The sequence below is a fragment of the Ictalurus furcatus genome, chromosome 7 (genome assembly GCF_023375685.1).
Source record: "Ictalurus furcatus strain D&B chromosome 7, Billie_1.0, whole genome shotgun sequence".
In the NCBI taxonomy this organism is placed as follows: domain Eukaryota; kingdom Metazoa; phylum Chordata; class Actinopteri; order Siluriformes; family Ictaluridae; genus Ictalurus; species Ictalurus furcatus.
The window spans coordinates 31,878,970-31,897,506 of NC_071261.1; the positions used below are offsets into that span (position 1 = coordinate 31,878,970).

The 18,537-nt window shown below is 40.1% G+C and overlaps 1 protein-coding gene across 1 annotated transcript; it reads left to right on the forward strand.

Annotated features, from left to right (window-relative positions):
• The first annotated feature begins 8,677 nt into the window (after positions 1 to 8,677).
• LOC128610492 (Fc receptor-like protein 5) lies at positions 8,678 to 17,737 on the forward strand. The gene is made up of 7 exons (XM_053629838.1): positions 8,678 to 9,243; positions 10,626 to 10,961; positions 15,323 to 15,598; positions 16,044 to 16,292; positions 16,399 to 16,512; positions 16,993 to 17,070; positions 17,196 to 17,737. Exons 1-7 carry the CDS (start codon positions 9,087 to 9,089, stop codon positions 17,300 to 17,302), a joined length of 1,317 nt encoding a protein of 438 aa, XP_053485813.1. The 5' UTR covers positions 8,678 to 9,086; the 3' UTR covers positions 17,303 to 17,737.
• Positions 17,738 to 18,537: the final 800 nt, after the last annotated feature.

An 18,537-nucleotide genomic window follows, 5' to 3' on the forward strand; every position in this document is an offset into this window, starting at 1 on the left:
TTGATTCAGTTGCACAGCTATGCAAAATGAAAGATAAAATTAAATACATAAAAGCTTGGACGAACAGAACCTTCTCTATTAATTTCACCTTGTTGTATGAAGACTCTAGTAAATGCCTGGAAAACGTCTAGACTGCACTATTGCATATATAACTGTGCTGTTGTGTCTTTAAGAAAGCTTGAGCTAGTCCTTACCAGAAAAGAACACAGTGAGCATATTACTCCATTCTGTCTCAGTCTAATTTGGCAGCCTTTTAAATTCTACATTGACTACAAAGTCATTTTTATTACATTTATACTGTATCTCCGAATTGTTTCACTTTGGCATACCTTCTTTTAAAAGCAGTATACCCCATCCAGCAGGCCAAGGGTTAACCCAAAGGACCACTTGTAGCTCAGTTGGTGGAAATGTTTGTGTTACATAGCTCCCAAACTCTGGAATAGTTTTTCAATCTATGCAATTTCTATATGCAATATCTATATGTTTTGTTTTGTTTTTTTTTTAAAATAGAGATATTTTATAAAGGTACTTGTTTAACTCTTGACTGTTTATTGTCCATGTTTATCTTGTTAAATATACTTCATGATTAGTAGTAGCGTATGTTTATAGTTAAGTCATTACAGTTTTTCACAATTGCTAACAAGCATTTTTTGGCTGCAAGTGCACTTTTTAAAGAATTTGTTAGAATAACAGTGCTTATTATGGAACAAACAATAGAATGAACCATAGTGAGTTTTGGTGTAAACAATTATCACCCATGGTGTGTGTAGTGATATACAGTAAAAAAAAATATAGTATATATTTGAGTTGGACATATCCTGATAAAACAAACATATCATTATCCAAGGCATTTGTGCAGGGTATAAATAAAGCCTTCATTTTAAATAATTTTGGTATTGAATTAATGATGCAATTTATATCACATGCAATTTATAACATATCTAAAATTATTTTGTATAGCATGTATTGATTTCATAATACATGGTGGGTGTTTCTCAGCAAATTGTTTACTTATTTATTAATGCATTTACCTATAATTATTGTAATTGGGTAATTATTAAGTGAAACATTTTCCTGTTTGTTTTTTTTCATTAACATGCATCTGTCCATTACATTTGTGCATTTTAAAGTTGGTAGTATTTTCAATTTATACATTAAATAAAACCATTTAACCAGTCACTCGTGTCATGTCACTTGTTACACACGGGTCTACTTCACTTTGTGTACAAGAATATTATCAGTTTCAAAACCAATTTATGAACATTAAGATCAAATCAGATCAAACACAAAAGTTCTATAAAGGCGGCCCTTGATTGAGTGACAGCCCAGGAACCGGTGGAGAATTTTAACATCACCATTTGACAATGTAACCCCAACACAAATGGAGATTCTCCAATAAACATTCAAAAACTGAAAAAAAAAAAAAAAAAATCCAGTACAATAAAAGCTGTTAAAATCTTTGTTAGAAAAGAAAAAAAAAGAAAATAAACCATCATTTTAGTATTTAGTGTTTTTTTAATCCTTTAACTGATTAGCAAGGATGCGATTATCAAGTTTAATCTACAATTATCAGCAATCAGAAATTATCATAATTGCACAAATTGCTTATAGCTTATAACGTCTTGTTTCAATTAAGCTGAGATAAACTAAAGACCTAGAATGACATCTAAATTTTCTGGCTAATGGGGCACAGTGAGAGGGGTAAGGAAGCTCATTTCCATTAGGTAGAAAAGAAAAAAAAAGTTTCTTTGTTTTTGACAGCAAAAGTATGTCTAAATTTTGACTTATTATTTCAAACTTTTATATGATATGTCTATGTAAATAATTAACAGTCATGAGATAAATCCGAAGTCCAAATTTTGAGAGACTAAGTACAAATTCTGACATACTGTTGCTGCTAAAAATAAACCAAAACAACTTATTCCATTTTTTTTCTTTCCTTCCTGGCAGAAATGGGCTTCCATATTGTGGACCCACTAGGTGATGAAGATTCCTTACCTTTTAAAGCAAGGTTATTCCCATGGAAAAGATGTGTGGTTGCCATGTTACAGCACCCAGGGTCCACCCAGCTTACATGACAGATTACTTAGGCACACTACCTAGGCACACTATTGATGCAGCAGAATTTTTCCGAGTCCAAGAGGCCCTTTATGAAAGGGAAAAACCAAGATGGGAGAAGGAGTGGAAATTCTCCCTAATTCGAGCCAATCAGGAGTGGCTCGACATGATGTACTGCATCAGGGGATATATCAAAGAGGAGCCTTCCAATCAGGCTAGAACCATCTCCAACCTCCCCCACTGTGGATCTCATCCAGCCTGCCGAGTGGACGGAGAACATCGTTTAGCCTCCCTGCTTGTCTGAGAACACCGCTCAGCATCCTTGTTCAGCTGATGATGCCACTCAGTCTCCCTGTTCAGCTGAAGATGTTGCTCCACCTTCTGGTGTGGCCAAGAGCTCCGCTTTTCTTCCCTGCTCTTCTTTGGATGTCACTACACAAGGCTCTGCTTCAGACATCACGCCGCCTGCCTACTCCACTGCGGACGTTTATCCGCCATCCTGCTCAGCTGAGGACGTCACTCTGCCATCCTGCTCGGCTGAGGATGTCGCTCCTCCATCCCGCTCAGCTGAGGATGTTGGTCTGCCATCCTGCTCCACTGAGGACGTCGATGTGCTATACTGCTCGGCTGACGATGTCACTCTGCCATCCTGCTCGGCTGAGGACGTCATTCTGCCAACCTGCTCCACTGAGGACGTCGCTGTGCCATCCTGTTCCGCTGAGGACGTCGCTCCTTTTCTTTGCTTCACGCCGTATGTTGCTCCGCGTTCCTGCTCCATGGAGGACATCACTCCCCCCTCATGCTTTGTGGAGAGCATCGTTCCCCCCCTGCTGACCTTGCAGAGAACTTTGCTCCTCCCTATGCCTCTACCTTGAGCTATGTTGCTCCAGCTGGCTGCGCAGTAGCTGCCGTTCCACAGAAGAGACTGCCCCACACCTAAAGCTCAGAGAGCATGCCAAGTTCCTGTCTGAGGTCGATGAGATGGCCTCCCAAGCCATGCTCCTGCTAGAGGTCAACAAGGCGACTTCCTACGCCAAGTTCCAGCCTGAGGTCATCGAGACAGCCAACCAAGATCTACTCCTGCCTGAGGCAGACATCACAACCAACCATGTTCTGCTCATGCCTGAGTCTGCTAACACAACCAACCAAGTTCAGATTGCAGAGTCGACGATGAATGGTGTTTAGTCTCCTTGCTTGACTGAGGACGTAGCTCTGCCATCCTGTCCCACTGAGAATGTTGCCCTGCTATCCTGTTCCACTGAGGATGTCGCCCTGCTATCCTGTTCCACAGAGGACGTCACCCTGTCTTCCTGTTCCACTGAAGCTGACAACCGTGCTATCTACCAGGCCCAGTAGATTCAGCTTTCCAATCAAGTACTGAGGAATGATTGTGTTGTTTGCTGAACTGAAGTCTATGAACAGCATTCGAACGTAGGTGTCCTTCTTGTCCTTGTGAGAGCCAGATGTAAGGTGGTGGCGATGACATCATCTGTTGAGCGGTTGGTGCGATACGCGAACTGTAGCGGGTACAGTGAGTGGGGCAGCAGGGTCTTGATGTGCCTCATGACGAGCCTCTCGAAGCACTTCATGATGATGGATGTAAGTGCAACGGGACAGTAGTCATTGAGGCAGGACACTGGAGACTTCTTCGGCAAGGTGACGATGGTGGAAGCCTTGAAGCACATTGGAACGATGGCGCTGCTCAGGGAGATGTTGGAGATGTCAGTGAAAACATCTGCTAGCTGATTTGCACATCCTCTGAGCACTTTGCCGGGAATGTTGTCTGGTCCAGCAGCTTTCCGTGGGTTGAATCTGCGTAGAGTTTTCCTCAAGTCAGCTGTGGTTAGACACAGCACCTGGTTGTTGGGAGGAGGGGTGGTCTTCCTTGCTGCCACGTCATTCTGTGCCTCAAACTAAGCGTAGAAGTTGTTCAGCGCATCTGGAAGGGAGGCATCACTGTCACAGGTGGGTGATGTTGTCCTGTAGATGCTGATTGCCTGAATGCCCTGCAACATGCGCAGAGTGTCGCCACTCTCCGTGAAGTGACTGTGGATTTTCTTGGTGTGTGCACGCTTTGCCTCTCTGATGTCCTGGGACAGTTTGGCCCTTGCTGTTCTTAGGGCTGCTTTATCACCTGCCCTGAAGGCGGAGTCTCGGGTCCTCAGAAGTGCTCGCACCTCCGCAGTCATCCACGGCTTCTGGTTGGATCGTGTGGTGATGGTCTTGGAGACGGTGATGTCATCAGTGCACTTGCTGATGTAGCTGGTCACTGACGCAGTGTATTCCTCCAAGTTGGTGGAGTTGCTGTCAGTTGCAGACTCTCTGAACATGTCCCAGTCAGTGTGCTCAAAACAGTCTTGAAGCACAGAGATGGCTCCTGCTGGCCAGGCTTTCACCTGCTTCAAAACCGGTTTGGAGCATCTGACGAGCGTTCTGTATGCTGGGATTAGCATAACAGAAATGTGGTCTGAGTAGCTGAAGAGGGGGCAGGGCTCCACCCTGTACGCCCGGGGATGTTTGTGTAAACAAGATCCAGCATGCCCACCCCCCCCCCCCCCACCCCGCTGAATTCAGGGAGCACTGACTTGAGATTTGCATGGTTGAAATCTCCGGCAATAATAAACAGTCCATCGGGTTGTGTGTTCTGCAGTTCGCTAATAGCCCCATACAGTTCACAGAGCACTTCCTTAATTTTATGTATTGCGCTGCTTCATAAATGAGCAGTGAAAAAATCCAGTCATTGTGATTGTCACATTGAATTTGGTGTTTTGGTTTCTGCTCTAGTTGGGCTGTGTGAGTTTAAACTCTGAGGGAGGAGGAGGTGTGTTTCTGTGTTACATTCACATTACATTTAAAATATAGAAGAATAGTAATGCTGATACTTTAGCATATGATTGGGAGAAGCTGAAATTGATGCCATAAATTTCACACCATAAACAGAACAAAGCCCACCGCTTTAAATACTGATGACCATGTGAGATACTCATACTGTTAATAACTATTTAACATTTATTATGTTACTGTACCCAAGAGAGTAGTGAAACAGTCCACTTTTTGTACTTCCCCATTTGTGGTTTTGCTAAGATGCATCTTGTGTGGTGCAAGTTTCAGTTTGAACTTTTTTTAAACATACATTACAGGCACAGGATGTAGCTCAGTCCACTCCCTGTGAGCATTGTTAACTCTGTTAACAATAAAGGTTTAATCCTTTAAACAGTGCTCTGGAGATTGACTCATACAAGAAAATCAGGATTTTTATGCAATATGATAGAATACCTTTAAGAAATCCATAGCAGAGCTGCCATGCAAGGCATTAACTTGCCATCAGGAGCAACTAGGTTCAGTTCAGCGTCTTGCCAAAGGACACTTCAGCATGTGGAGTCACATGGGCCGGGAATCAAACCGCCAACCCTGGATGATCAGTGGAAAACCTGCTCTACCACCAGAGCCACAGCCGCCCACTCTGTGAATGTGTGTGTATGAGTGTGTATGTATGAGTGTGTATGCGTGTGTATGAGTGTATGCATGTGTGCATGGCCTAATGCAACCGGATATGCTCTAAATTCATCGCAACTATGACCATGATAAAGCGGCTAATGAAGATGAATAAATTACCTTTTTTTTTAAAACAGATAACATCAGAGCTCCTATATTTTTTAGTTGCCTCTTATGTGAGGAAGAATATCACTTACATCACCTACACTGCACCTCAATGTGTTCTGGTTACAATTTTACTAGAGATAATAATGTGGATGAAGAGATAATAATGTGGATGAAGATATCTCCACACACTACATACAGACCTTCTTTCCTTCATGGTACTGGTTTCAGGTTGTGCACGGGACTAATCATAATCATCGTTTTATCATACATGTGAATTAAATATAGTTTACATACCTGCATACATACCCAATAAAGCTGAATGAAATGAACATGAGTAAACTGCATACAGATCCTGTAATATAAAGGAAAAATAATTACTATTCACACCATGAAGGACAAATTACATTCACATACTCGCTTGATGTACAACAGTATACTGTATATAACACGGCTGTGCACGTCGTCGCCACAGCGCCATCTGCCGGCGAGATCGTGACAACCGCATTTTCTAACTACACAGGAAAACCCCTTGGTTACCGAGCTAGAAGTAACAAATAATAATTAGAACAGTGTTTTAAAACATTAAAACGCTATTTTTAAACGTTTATACCGTGGATATCATACACTATTGTTTTGTTTCATTAGCAACACGGCTAAAGTATGACAACTAAATTAGCGCACGCTTCACAGAGTAAAAATGAAAGGGTAGAATAAGGAAATAAATGACGATATTAGTTAGAGCTGCGGTGTTAGAAATGCTTAAAACTATGATACAACAAATCATCTGATAGATTTCAGGTTTTACCATTACAATAATGTACGTTGTTTTAGTGGAAATTTCATATAAAATGCAACCTTTTTGGCTTCTAGCTGACTGGACTGTACCAACAGAGAAGAGAAAGGGGGAGGGGACCACTTCCTTCTGTGAAAATATGGCAAATGAATGTAAATCACATTAATTAGAAAAATATGCTGGTAATTTACATAAAATACTTTTGTAAATAAAAATACAAATTTAATTAAACAAACATAAATAAATGTATATTTTAAGTTAACTGAATGATCGCCGTTTTAGCTTAGCCAACACATTCTTCTAGTGTACATGAGCAGACTGAAAGGGTGATCAGATGTATGTTAAAGAGGGTTTTTTGGTTTTTATTTATTTTAAAATCCATTACATTGTGGATAAGGGATAAAGTCAGGATTTAAAATGTACTGTAATTACCACTAGAGGGCGTCAGAGACATTTTGGTTTTACTTTTCAACCGTCACCATGACCACTGTCTTCTCTTCTCCTCTCCTCAGCATGTGGGGAAAACACACAAAAAGTGCTCACTATTATGCAGAAAAATAAGATTACTAACATACTAACTGTGAACATAGCAGTTCAAATCTGAGAAAGAACAGATTGTCTTAACAAAATGTGGAAATGAAATTTATGATATTAGGGAGTTGTACATTTTGGGGAGAAAGTACTGACTGTTCAGACAGTACTTCCCTGTTTGGAGACTTGACCCAGACAGGTCCAGACAGGCAAGGACAAGAAAAAGGTAACTGAAATGGATGAGGTAAGATGGGGTGACGTGAAGAAGATGGTGGCGTGGAAGATAGGAGGTGGCACTTGTGTTCAAATATGATAATCAGTGTACTCGTTCATCCAGTAGAATGATGATTTCCTTGTTCTTTGCTAAATTAATCAAATTAATCATAGGTATTAATCAAAATAAATATGAAATTAATAATAAATGAATGTAATCATATATACTCCAATTGTCTGTATCACATAGCACTCTGGGGTAAGGTACAGTTGGTAAGGTACACCTGGCAACCCATGCTCATGAGCAATTCTGATTGATTAAAATATTTACTTGAGCACATTCAGATATTTGGTATTGATTTATTATTTTACAGGTGAATTTCCACCACACTATTCCCACTGTGACCAGATAAAACAATATTTTTTTTATAATCTCTAAGGTGAAATCTGTATTTCTTCTCTTGTCACTTTGTCCTATTTTATATGTGGGTGTTAGAGAGAAACAGCAGCTGTTAAATTTGTTTTCGGTAAAGAGGAAGGAAGAGCAGATACAGAGTCTGTCTGTACTAAAAATAAAGAAGTTAAAGTGTACTCACATACACTCATCTCTGTCTCTTTTTCTTAGTAGTGTGATTTGACAGCAATAGAAATAGAAACTGTTAAAGCTTTAACACACACCTCTGCTCTGTCAGTCAGTCAGTCATTAGAGAGACATGATGGAGTTCAGTCCACTCGCTGTGATGCTCTGTGAGTAAATGTTCTCTTTGTGTCTTCATTAGAGTGAGTGGTGGGGTATAAAGTTGTTCATCTGCAGTCTGAATGCCCCGAGTGATGAGCTTATTGTGTGATTAGAACATGTGCAGAATGTTACAGTGTAACCGTCTGTTGGTTTTATGTCCCAGTGCTAAGAGTATCACATTTCAATAATAGTATCTGATGCATATGTGGTGAATTGCAATAAAGAGAAATAAAGTAAAATACACAGTGGATAGAAAATTAACACACAAAATGTGAATATTTAGTCGTGTCAGGTTCTGTAAAGTAGTGGTCTACATAAACTGCATCAGGGAAGTGGTAGCAGTGGTTTAGATGTTGGACCTGTGATCGGAAGGTTGTGAGTTCAAATCTCAACACTGCCACTGTTGGGTCCTTGAGCAAGGCCCTTAACCCTCAACTGCTCAGTTGTATAAAAATGAGATAATTGTAAGTTGCTCTGGATAAGGCTGTCTGCCAAATTCTATAAATGAAAAACAGAGGTACTATTATTCTTTTTCTATCCACTGTGTATTTTACTATATTTGGTGTATCTAAAATGTGCTAGACTGTGTTCCAGACTTCATCAGTTCCATGTTTTTGTCTTGTTCTCTGATCCTGTTCCCTTTTTAGTGCTGATTTCACTTATACAAGTATCACATCCTCAAGGTGATTTATATATATTTATAATTCTTTATATTGTGTACATGTTTGATTTGTATTGGGAGAGAGAGGGTTGTGCAGAATTGGTCGATTTGTTAATACATTATTAACAGTTTTTTATAGCTCTAAGGAAAGAAAGTCATTTTAACTCAGTTATTTTTAAATAACTGAGACAAAATACTGCATACAAACCATATAAGAAAACATACAACTGTATCATCTTGTATCAAATGTTAAATCTAAATGTTTGTTTTAGACACAAAGCATATGTTAAAGCACAGTGAATCTACTGCTTATGTTGTAAAGAGAAAAGCAGTTCTGACTCCTTTATCATTTCATACCAACAGAAAAACCCAAACCGACTGTGAGAGTGAATCCTCAGAGCTCCGTCTACACTGGAGACACCATCACTCTGACCTGTGAGCTGCAGTCGACTGGATGGGAGTTTTACTGGTACAAATATAATCAGTATATGCAGCTTCTGGACACTGTATTTACTGACACCAACACACTCAACATGACAGTCAATAATGCAGAAGAAACAGTGTATATGTGTTTAGCACGTAGGCAAAGCATGCTGGGAGAAATCTACACAGAGCTCAGTGATCCAGTCAAGATTACAGAGAGAGGTAGGTCATGATTTGTCACATATTGCAGGTTTTAGGAGTGTGAAAAAAATACTTTTTGCAATTCCATATTATTCTATAATTTATTAGATATTATTTTGTTATCTTAAAAATATACATCTAAAAGATATTTGCAATCTGTGGCTGGTGAGATCCAAGGCTAATTGCTAATTGTCCAAGGTGTTCCTATGGAGAAGTTTTCTGTATAGAGACATTTATTTAAGATTTATTGAAAAAGTCTTCAGCGGAGACAGAGGCAGAGCTGTAACTTTAACTTTAGCTGTACGTTATTCAACTTGGGGGATTTTTCAGGACAAAAAAAAAAGAAACAGTAATCAGTAACATAATTATATGGCTTATTAACTAAAGAATGGAGAACTGTTACACTGTAACTAACCTTTTTTGCAGATATTCAACACATTAAATGTTAGATTAAATGTAACAATTATAAATGGATGAAAAGTGTGATGTGTTGTTCTTTCATTTGTTTTTATTCTGGCAAATGGTTGTGGGACAAGAGAGAATAAAAGACTTTAACTGAAACACTGAAAACAATCTTACGGGAGGTAACAGTGATTCCATTTCATCACACCAACCTGCCACTCAGTATATTTCTGCAACAGCATGACAGGGTGTGTTTTATTCTTTCTTAAACTGTGGTAAATTAATGAAAAAACATATACAACGTATGTCTGAAATCAGAAATCTCAAATGCGTGAGAAATGTAGCTCATGAGTGGCACATGAGAGAAGCATTTGTCCTATTGTCCAGAAAGTTTGAATATTATAATGCCACAGCCATCAGGGGCCAGGACCAAAAGCAGAAATTTGGCTGTGCACTCTGGGTGTGTATCATAGTTTTTTTTTTGTTTTTTTTTTAAATAAATAAATAAATAAAAATAATAATAAAAATAAATAAATAAATAAAAATAATAATATAAATAAATAAATAAATAATAATAATAATAATAATAATAATAATAATAATGGTTCTTTGTAAACTAGCTGACCTTTTATGCTATTTCTAATTCATCTGTATGCACTCATAATGACAAACAACACATGACTATGTGAATAATATGTGAAAATGAATTAATCACATGAGAAATGTGAAAAATATAAACCCACACACTACATGTGAGAACAATGTGGGGAAAAAATACCTTTTGAATTAGAATCATATGAGAAAATCATGTTAAATCAAATGTCAAAATAAATGTATCAAGTGGAATAAATATGAAATATTTTAAACAATGTTTAAAACCCACATTATTTACATGTAAAATTCATGTGCCTTTTCACAAAGATATTCATTTCTATTCATGATTATTACTGTGTATTCAAAAACTATACAAATTTAAATGTTTTGTATTTGCTGTGTAACAGAGAGACCAGGGGCAGTACTGAGTGTATCTCCACAGAGCTGGCTGACTGAAGGAGACTCAGTGACTCTAAGCTGTGAGGTTACAGACTCCTCTACAGACTGGAAATTCAGCTGGTACACAACTGTTCCCTACAGAGACGCCTTAACTCAAATAAAAGATACTCAAAGCTATATCATGCATGTGAAGCCCCTCTCAGACAGCAGCAGAGGATCTGGAGGCAACTACACTCTCAGTCCTGCTGCTCTTAATCACACAGGAGTTTATATGTGCAGAGGAGAGAGAAGAGAACCAGCCTTACACACACAGTACAGCAATCCACAGCCACTATGGATCACTGGTGAGGAAAAATAACATTACTGGGTTGGGTGTAGGATGTGGATGTGCAAGTGGAAAAATAAATTACTCTAGCATTTTTCTACTATAGAGCTGCCTTTAGTTATTTGCACACAATGAGGACTTACACATGATGCACATGCATCACACACAATTCTGACATTGACCTTATGTCTATTCTTCCTGCCACATATCAGCCTGAGCAAGAAGTAGTATTAAGTCAGAAAAAACATATGGAACCAGTGGCACTGAGCATACATTAACAGTGCCAGTGAGGCTTTCTACAGCCATAGCAGGTCAACATCTACCTGTATAATCAATGTAATTCCTGGTAACCCAGTGAATACTGGGCATAGGGTATTTGGAGTCCAGGGAAGATTGGAGGACATCCAGTAAAGACTGGAAAAGACAGCACTGGGAGTAGGTGGCTGGTAACCCAACCCACTAATTGGATGGATCACACGGAGATGACAGGAATGAATACAGATAATGGGTGCTGGTGGGAAAAGGTGACCACGTTCAAGGAACTATGAATCCACCAGAGAAGAGCGAGATGCGGAGGGAAAGGCCAACAACAACCTTGCACTGCAATGTCAGATCACACAGGGAAGTGGTGGCTCAGTGGTTAAAGGCTCTGGGTTACTGAGCAGAAGGTTGGGGGTTAAAGCCCCTTGAGCAAGGCCCTTAACCCTCTCTCCTTCAGGGGTGCCGTATCATGCTGTCTGACCCCAACTTCCTAACAAGCTGGGACATGTGAAGAAATGAATTTCACAGTGCTGTAATGTATATGTGTCATCGTCATCTTCAGATCACTCAAGAGGTCATACAACTGAGAGAGGAAGAAAGACCCTATAGTTCAGCATAATCTGTCTTGTTTTTCACCAAGGAGAAAAAATAGCACCCGTCTCAGAAGAGCACAGGCAAGAAGAGCCGACACCAGCTAGGAGGGACAAATCAAGTGGCCAAAGGCCAGGCAAAGAGTGGATGCAGACCTTAGCAGAACACTGGAGAGATCACTGAGAAGGGGTGTGGTGGCTAGGCCCAACCTGTTTACCATGAGTGTACAATTACCACCAAGAAAACCACTGCACTGAGACAAAAAGGGAGACAAGAGAGGGAGATGGTGCAACTGGTGCAACAGTGATTACAACTCCAAAGGAACTGGAGGGAAGAAAGAATGTCTCAAAGCACTGTAGAATGATGTCAAGCAGAGGTTTGCCAGCCTGCCAAGGGCTGAGTGCAGGAAGAGGAAGGAACGAGCCATTCTTCTACAAGAATCCCTTCAAGCATGCCAGGCAGTTGTAGGAGGAAGCAAAGAGTGGGAAGCTAGAAACGAGGAGCTGGAAGAATACATCAGAAAGCAGTACAGTGACCCAGGAAGGAATGAGCCCTTAGGGTCACCAGGGTATGTGCCTCATCCAGCCCTCCCCATGTCCCAGTTTAACATCTTGCTCAATGAATTCAGAGATATCATATGAAAGGCCAAATCATCAGCAGCTCCAGGCCCCAGACAGATGGTGGGAGGAGTCAGATTGTCATCTGGACAGAAAGCCCCCCCACACCTGGTGTAGCAGCTAGGCTACTACACAGTAAATAAGATGGACGAGTAAGCCAACTCTTTCATCTGAAAGTGGCTGGGATTGACCCAATGCCTATATGAAACTGGTCACTTTAGAAAAGAATCCATCAGCATAGTCTACAAGCAGGAGTAGACCAGGTATATATATATATATATATATATATATATATATATATATATATATATATATATATATATATATATATATATATACATATATATATATCACAAGTGGTCCACTGCTAGTAGGAAAGAAATGAAGAAACTGGTAGTGTCTGAAGTGACAACGATGGAGGATGAGCATTATAAGATCACAGGGACAACAGTGGGGCTGGACAACATGGAAAGGAGTTTGTGGCAGAAACATCAGCATGGTTGACCTGTGGAAAATCTCAAAAGCAAGGCTTAGTTTTCTTATCAGGGCAACATGCAACATACTCCCCTGCCCATTGAACATGCACCAGTGGTTTTCCCAGGATGAATGCTGCCCCCTCTGCAGCTGTCCAAATGCAATTCTCTAGCACATCTTGTCAGGTTGCAAAAATTGCACTTTCCCAAGGGCACTACAGGTGGCAACACAATCAAGTCCTGAGCAGATTGGCTGAGGTGCTGGAGGGGTGTAGATAGGTCATTAGCAGTGGTCATCCTCCACCAGCTTAGCACGTTCGCCTCACACCTCCAGGGTCCGGGGTTCGAGTCCTGCCAGGGCTGTGTGTGCAGAGTTTGCATGTTATCCCCATGCTGCGGGGGTTTCCTCCCGCAGTCCAAAGACATGCACAATAGGCTGATTGGCGTGTCTAAATTGTCCGTAGTGTATGAATGGGTGTGTGAGTGTGTATGTGATTGTGCCCTGCGATGGACTTGCACCCTGTCCAGGGTGTACCCTGCCTTGTGCCCGATGCTCCATGGGATAGGCTCCAGGTTCCCCATGACCCTGAAAAGGAGTAAGTGGTAGAAGATGGATGGCTGGATGGATGGATGGATCCTCCACCAGTAGGTCAGCACATCCAATTTGTCAGAGAAGGTGGGGGCAATGTCATGCCAAGAGTTTCATCAAAAATAGTTCCTTTCACCCAGGACTGGAGAATGAGAGTCTATCTTGGCAGGAAGCTCCAGTTCCCTAGTGATAGGAAGGAATAGAAGCTGTCTTTGAGAGGAAGAGGCTAAAATATTCAGATCTCATTGCCAAGTGTAAGGAGGCTGGCTAGAGAACCATCGTAGGATGCCGTGGCTTTGTTAGAACATCAACTGTTCGCCTCCTGAGGGATATGGGAGGAACTGGAGCAAACCAGTCGAAGGCCCTGAAAGACCTGGCTAAAGAGGCTGAGAAATGTAGCTTTTGGCTCTGGGTGAGAAGAAAGGAGACTAACATCTAACCCAAGGTCTAGTTGCAGGTGGTGGCAGAGAGACGTCCTTGCCACTGCTCCGCCACCAGGAGACATTCCAGGGTGAAAGGAGCAAAACATTGTTAAGTGGTGGTACCCGGCTGACGACCCTGCAGCTGACCTATGCCATATGAAACCAGTGGCACTGAGCAAACATTAACGGTGCCAGTGGGGCTTGCTACAGCCTTAGTCACTGAGGAGGTTTGTATGGTTTTGGTTGTATTTAGGCATGTTAGCAAGGCTGAAGAAAGAGTGGTAATCCTATGAGCACCGGAGGAGATGTGACGGGCAGTAATGCCATAGCAGGTCAACATCTACCTGTGTTATCAAAGTCCAGCAGCACTGTTTGACATCATGCTGACATTTATATTTTTGTCTGTAAATACACTCAAACACACTATGGAATGGAATTTGAGTAAAGGATTTTGAGTAAAGGGTTTTTGCTCAAAGAACAAAGGAGGAGGAGACACATCTTAATCAGAGGCATTGTGCTCTTACACTAATCGACTCCACATTCCGAAGTGTCCTTGGGCAAGACACAGAACACCAATTTGCTCCCGATGGCAAGCTAACACCTTGCATGGCAGCTCTGCTACCATTGGTGTGTGAGTGCGTGAGTGAATGGGTGAATAAGAACCAATGTAAAGCGCTTTGTAGAACCGCTAAGGCTTCATGACATCAATTTAGTATCTCATGGCTGGTAGGTCTGAGTAACTGTTGGATCATGATATAAATAAATAAATTTAGTATAATTTTTGCTGGATCAATTTCCATTATTTAATCTGTTGAATAATGAGTGGGGAAGCCGTATTGTTTAATGAAACTAAAATTAGCTGAGATTAATGTCATAAATGCAATGCTGCAGTGGGGGTTGGGGGGTGTATTGTAGGGTTGAGCATTGGCTGTGGATGGAGAGGAGGTGGGTTAAACCAGCAAGTAACGTGTAATGATTTTTGCTTGTGTTTTATTACTGCCAACCAACTTATGTGTGCTTTTTTAGTGTAGTGGTGACAGCTATGAATGGGCTTAAAGTTAAGTGCTCGGGATTTGAAGGCAGCAGACTAGGTGCTATTAAAAAACCCTGTCTTGCATGCTTCTTATCAAGAAAACTCACTTAGAGAATTGACTTAAATCAGCTGCATAACCATACTCTTAATCCATGTAAATTTCCCCTCATAAATACTGACTTAATCTTTGTACTAGTTGCTGACACTAAATATAGGTTGTGGAGAATTATAACTGAGTGGGGAATGTTTAAAGCAGTTGAATAGCACTAAAGGATTCTTCTCATTTAAATAGCACTGTTTAATTAAATGAGGTCTAAATGTGTTCAGTGCAAGCTATGCCAAGAAAATACAAAAAAACAAAAACCTAAATGAATTACAGCTTTCTGTGTTTAAGGTGAATCTCCTCCAGTCTCTCTGATCATCAATCCCAGCAGAACGCAACACTTTACTACAGACTCTCTCTCACTGAGCTGTGAGGGCCAGAGAAACTCTACTGGATGGACAGTGAGACAATACACATACAGTGAGAGAGTGTTAGATTGTTCACGGTGGGGATCATTTACAGGCTCTACATGCAAAATCAGTCCAATCGACACATATCATACTGGAGTTTACTGGTGTGAGTCTGAATCTGGAGAGAGCAGTAATCCTATCAACGTCGCGGTGCATGGTGAGTCTCTGAGTCTCCGATTGGGAGAACCATTCAATAACACAAAACCTGTTTATCTTAGTACATTACCTGTAATGTTCCTGCAATTTCTAAAATTCTATAACTCCTTCTGCTAGGGTGTTATGGCATTTATAAGAGTGTAAGTATGGAACATTTTTAGTGCAGGTATCATTAAGTGTGCATCAGACAGATACCGAATACCAGATGCCAGTATCAGAATCGACGCATCTCAAATTCTAAGACAGCAGCACTACTGCACAGTTAAATGTTGTCTCAGGGGATAGTTCCACAGGTTTGGTTCTGCAGATTCCACACGTTTAGTGTGCATTAATCAATGCACAGATAAATTAGAGAAGCTCTAGTTCTATTATCTAAACATCTCATAGTGTGTGGATTTCCTTACTGGAATCATATTATGTTGTACATGCAAATTTCTGTGTTCTAGATGGTGATGTGATCCTGGAGAGTCCTGTCCATCCTGTGACTGAGGGACATCCTCTGACTCTACGCTGTTTATATCGCTACACAAAGTCCTCAAACCTCCGAGCTGATTTCTATAAAGATGGATCAGTTCTCCAGACACAGACTACAGGAGAGATGATCATCTATAACGTCTCAAAGTCAGATGAAGGTTTCTACCACTGTAAACACCCAGAGAGAGGAGTGTCACCGAAAAGCTGGGTCTCAGTCAGAGGTGTGAAACCTTGTGAGAATTTATTTTTATTTATTTCTATCTTAAATGACAGTGTTTAGATGCACACTGTTTAAATGCTGAAGTTCTGGTCTCTTTCTTTCCTCAGTCTCAGGTCTAGGTCCTGGAACAGTACGAGTGGCTGTGGGACTGAGTGTGGCCTTCTTGTTCATTATTTTATTAATCTTAATGATCCTGCTGTGGTTCTGCAAAATAAAGAAAGGTCTGATAACTGCTTTATCTAAGTAATATAGAATATAATACTCACTTAGAGTATATATATATATATATATATATATATATATATATATATATATATATATATATATACATATATATATATAAATATATATATATATATATATATATATATATTTAGAAATATATACATTTAAATTAATATGGTCAGAGTCCAGATTATAGTGTACAGAATTAAACAATGTTAATAAAATGTAGATTGCGTTATAACCAAAAAATTACTTTCCAGTATTAACTATGGAAATCCCTGTCAAATGACACTGTTATTAGCATTATATCCATAGTTAGTATTTGTAACTATTCCTCACTGTTTATTTGGGGTTTTTTTATATATATAATTCCCCTACAGGGCTGTACAGTGTACTGTATTCAGCGCTGTGTAAAATAAAGTGTTTCCTATAATATTTACACCCGGTTCAGATGTAGAATCTGTCTCCCTCTATAGGAAATCAGACATCAGAGCAGAATCAGAGCCGGTCAGGAGCTGAAGACTCTCAGTCAGGACACACACCACTTCAGGCTGGTCAGACACTCTGTCAATCACTGTTTATTTCTACATTTCTTCATAAAACACCTTTTTTTGTTGTTGTTTTTTTTGTTGTTTGTTTTGTTTTTTGCATTTTTCTAGAATTTTTCTTCTGTTTTCAGAAGGAAATGCTAATATCTATACCACTGTGAATCAGGCAGATACGAGTGGAACAGGGAGCTTTACTACAAACACTTCCTGTTGCAGTAGGAGACATAACTGTAGATGAATATTGTACAGTAAAGTACAGCAGTGTCTTGTAGTGATTAACACACTGCACTGTGTTCAAGTGAAGCTGCAGCTGAGAGCAGAGAAGACACTTACGTGCAGGTCACGGAGAAAAATAAGGCAAAGGGATACAACGGTAGAGTATTTTTAATGATGAGACATTTCACATAAATCTACAAGTGGAACAGTGTCCAATATATACAGTCATCTATTACACTGACAATCACTGTCCTGAACAGATGCTACAGTGCATACTGAAAGATAAAGGAATTATTATTACTATAGACCACTTTAAGGACGTAAACAATAATAAACGAGTTACAGTGCTACTGCACATGTCTGGTCCTGAAGCATTTCCATTCTGCTATTTTTAAATCCCAGACGAGTCAAAACAAAATGACTAGCGCATACTTTTTAGGTCTAGCTAAATCTGAATTGTTGAGGTATTTACAAAAACTGAAAATAAATGATGAAGTGGCATTACCCAAGGAGAGAACTTCTCACACAGAACATTAAACGTTTACATGAAGATACTTATCCAGACAAGGTTCATAGCCAGTGCGTCTACACGAGAGATGCAGTAAAAGCCTATCGCAGACTGGATGCTTAGAATTACTTCCTTGGTGGAAAAGTTGGGAACATTTGTTTGTACAATTTGGATGACATTTGTCTTGTGTTTGAAGTTGGAGCAAGTCAAACATCATCAAAATGTACTCTGCATGGCTCGGCGCTAAGATGACCAGGGAGGTTTTTAGTGGCCATTGTATCTGGCTAATGCATAATGTTAACAGTTACTACTGTTATTGTTTAAAATGCATTAGTGCATGCTGGAATAAACATAAACCAAGCTTAAGAAGTGATGGAAAACTGTTGTTTACGGTTATCTTTTGTAAACTAATGATGTTAGCTAATGTTACACAATACAAAATTATTATAAAGCGCTACTCATCGCATCTGTCAGCTGACTAGATAGCTAGATAACGAATGTGAACTGCTACCTTCCTAATTATAACCCACATAACATTAAGAAATGAAACGGAAATACAAACCTGGCATTGTCGCTACAAACGTATCAAAACGCTGGCTAGCTACATATTGTAGGGATTTTAGCCAGCGGTGGGCGGAGCACAGACACACAGGAGGCTGTTTCAATGTTATGGGGGATTTATTTAAGACAATCGGTGAACGGGGGTGTGTGTGCGGGTTGAAGGGCGATTGGGCGGTGAGGGCCTCAGC

Coding starts and splice junctions, on each gene's coding strand:
- LOC128610492 (XM_053629838.1), top strand. CDS start 9,087: ATGCAGCTTCTGGACACTGTATTTACTGACACCAACACACTCAACATG. Junction 10,962..15,322: donor ACAGCCACTATGGATCACTG/GTGAGGAAAAAT, acceptor TCTGTGTTTAAG/GTGAATCTCCTCCAGTCTCT. Junction 15,599..16,043: donor TATCAACGTCGCGGTGCATG/GTGAGTCTCTGA, acceptor TCTGTGTTCTAG/ATGGTGATGTGATCCTGGAG.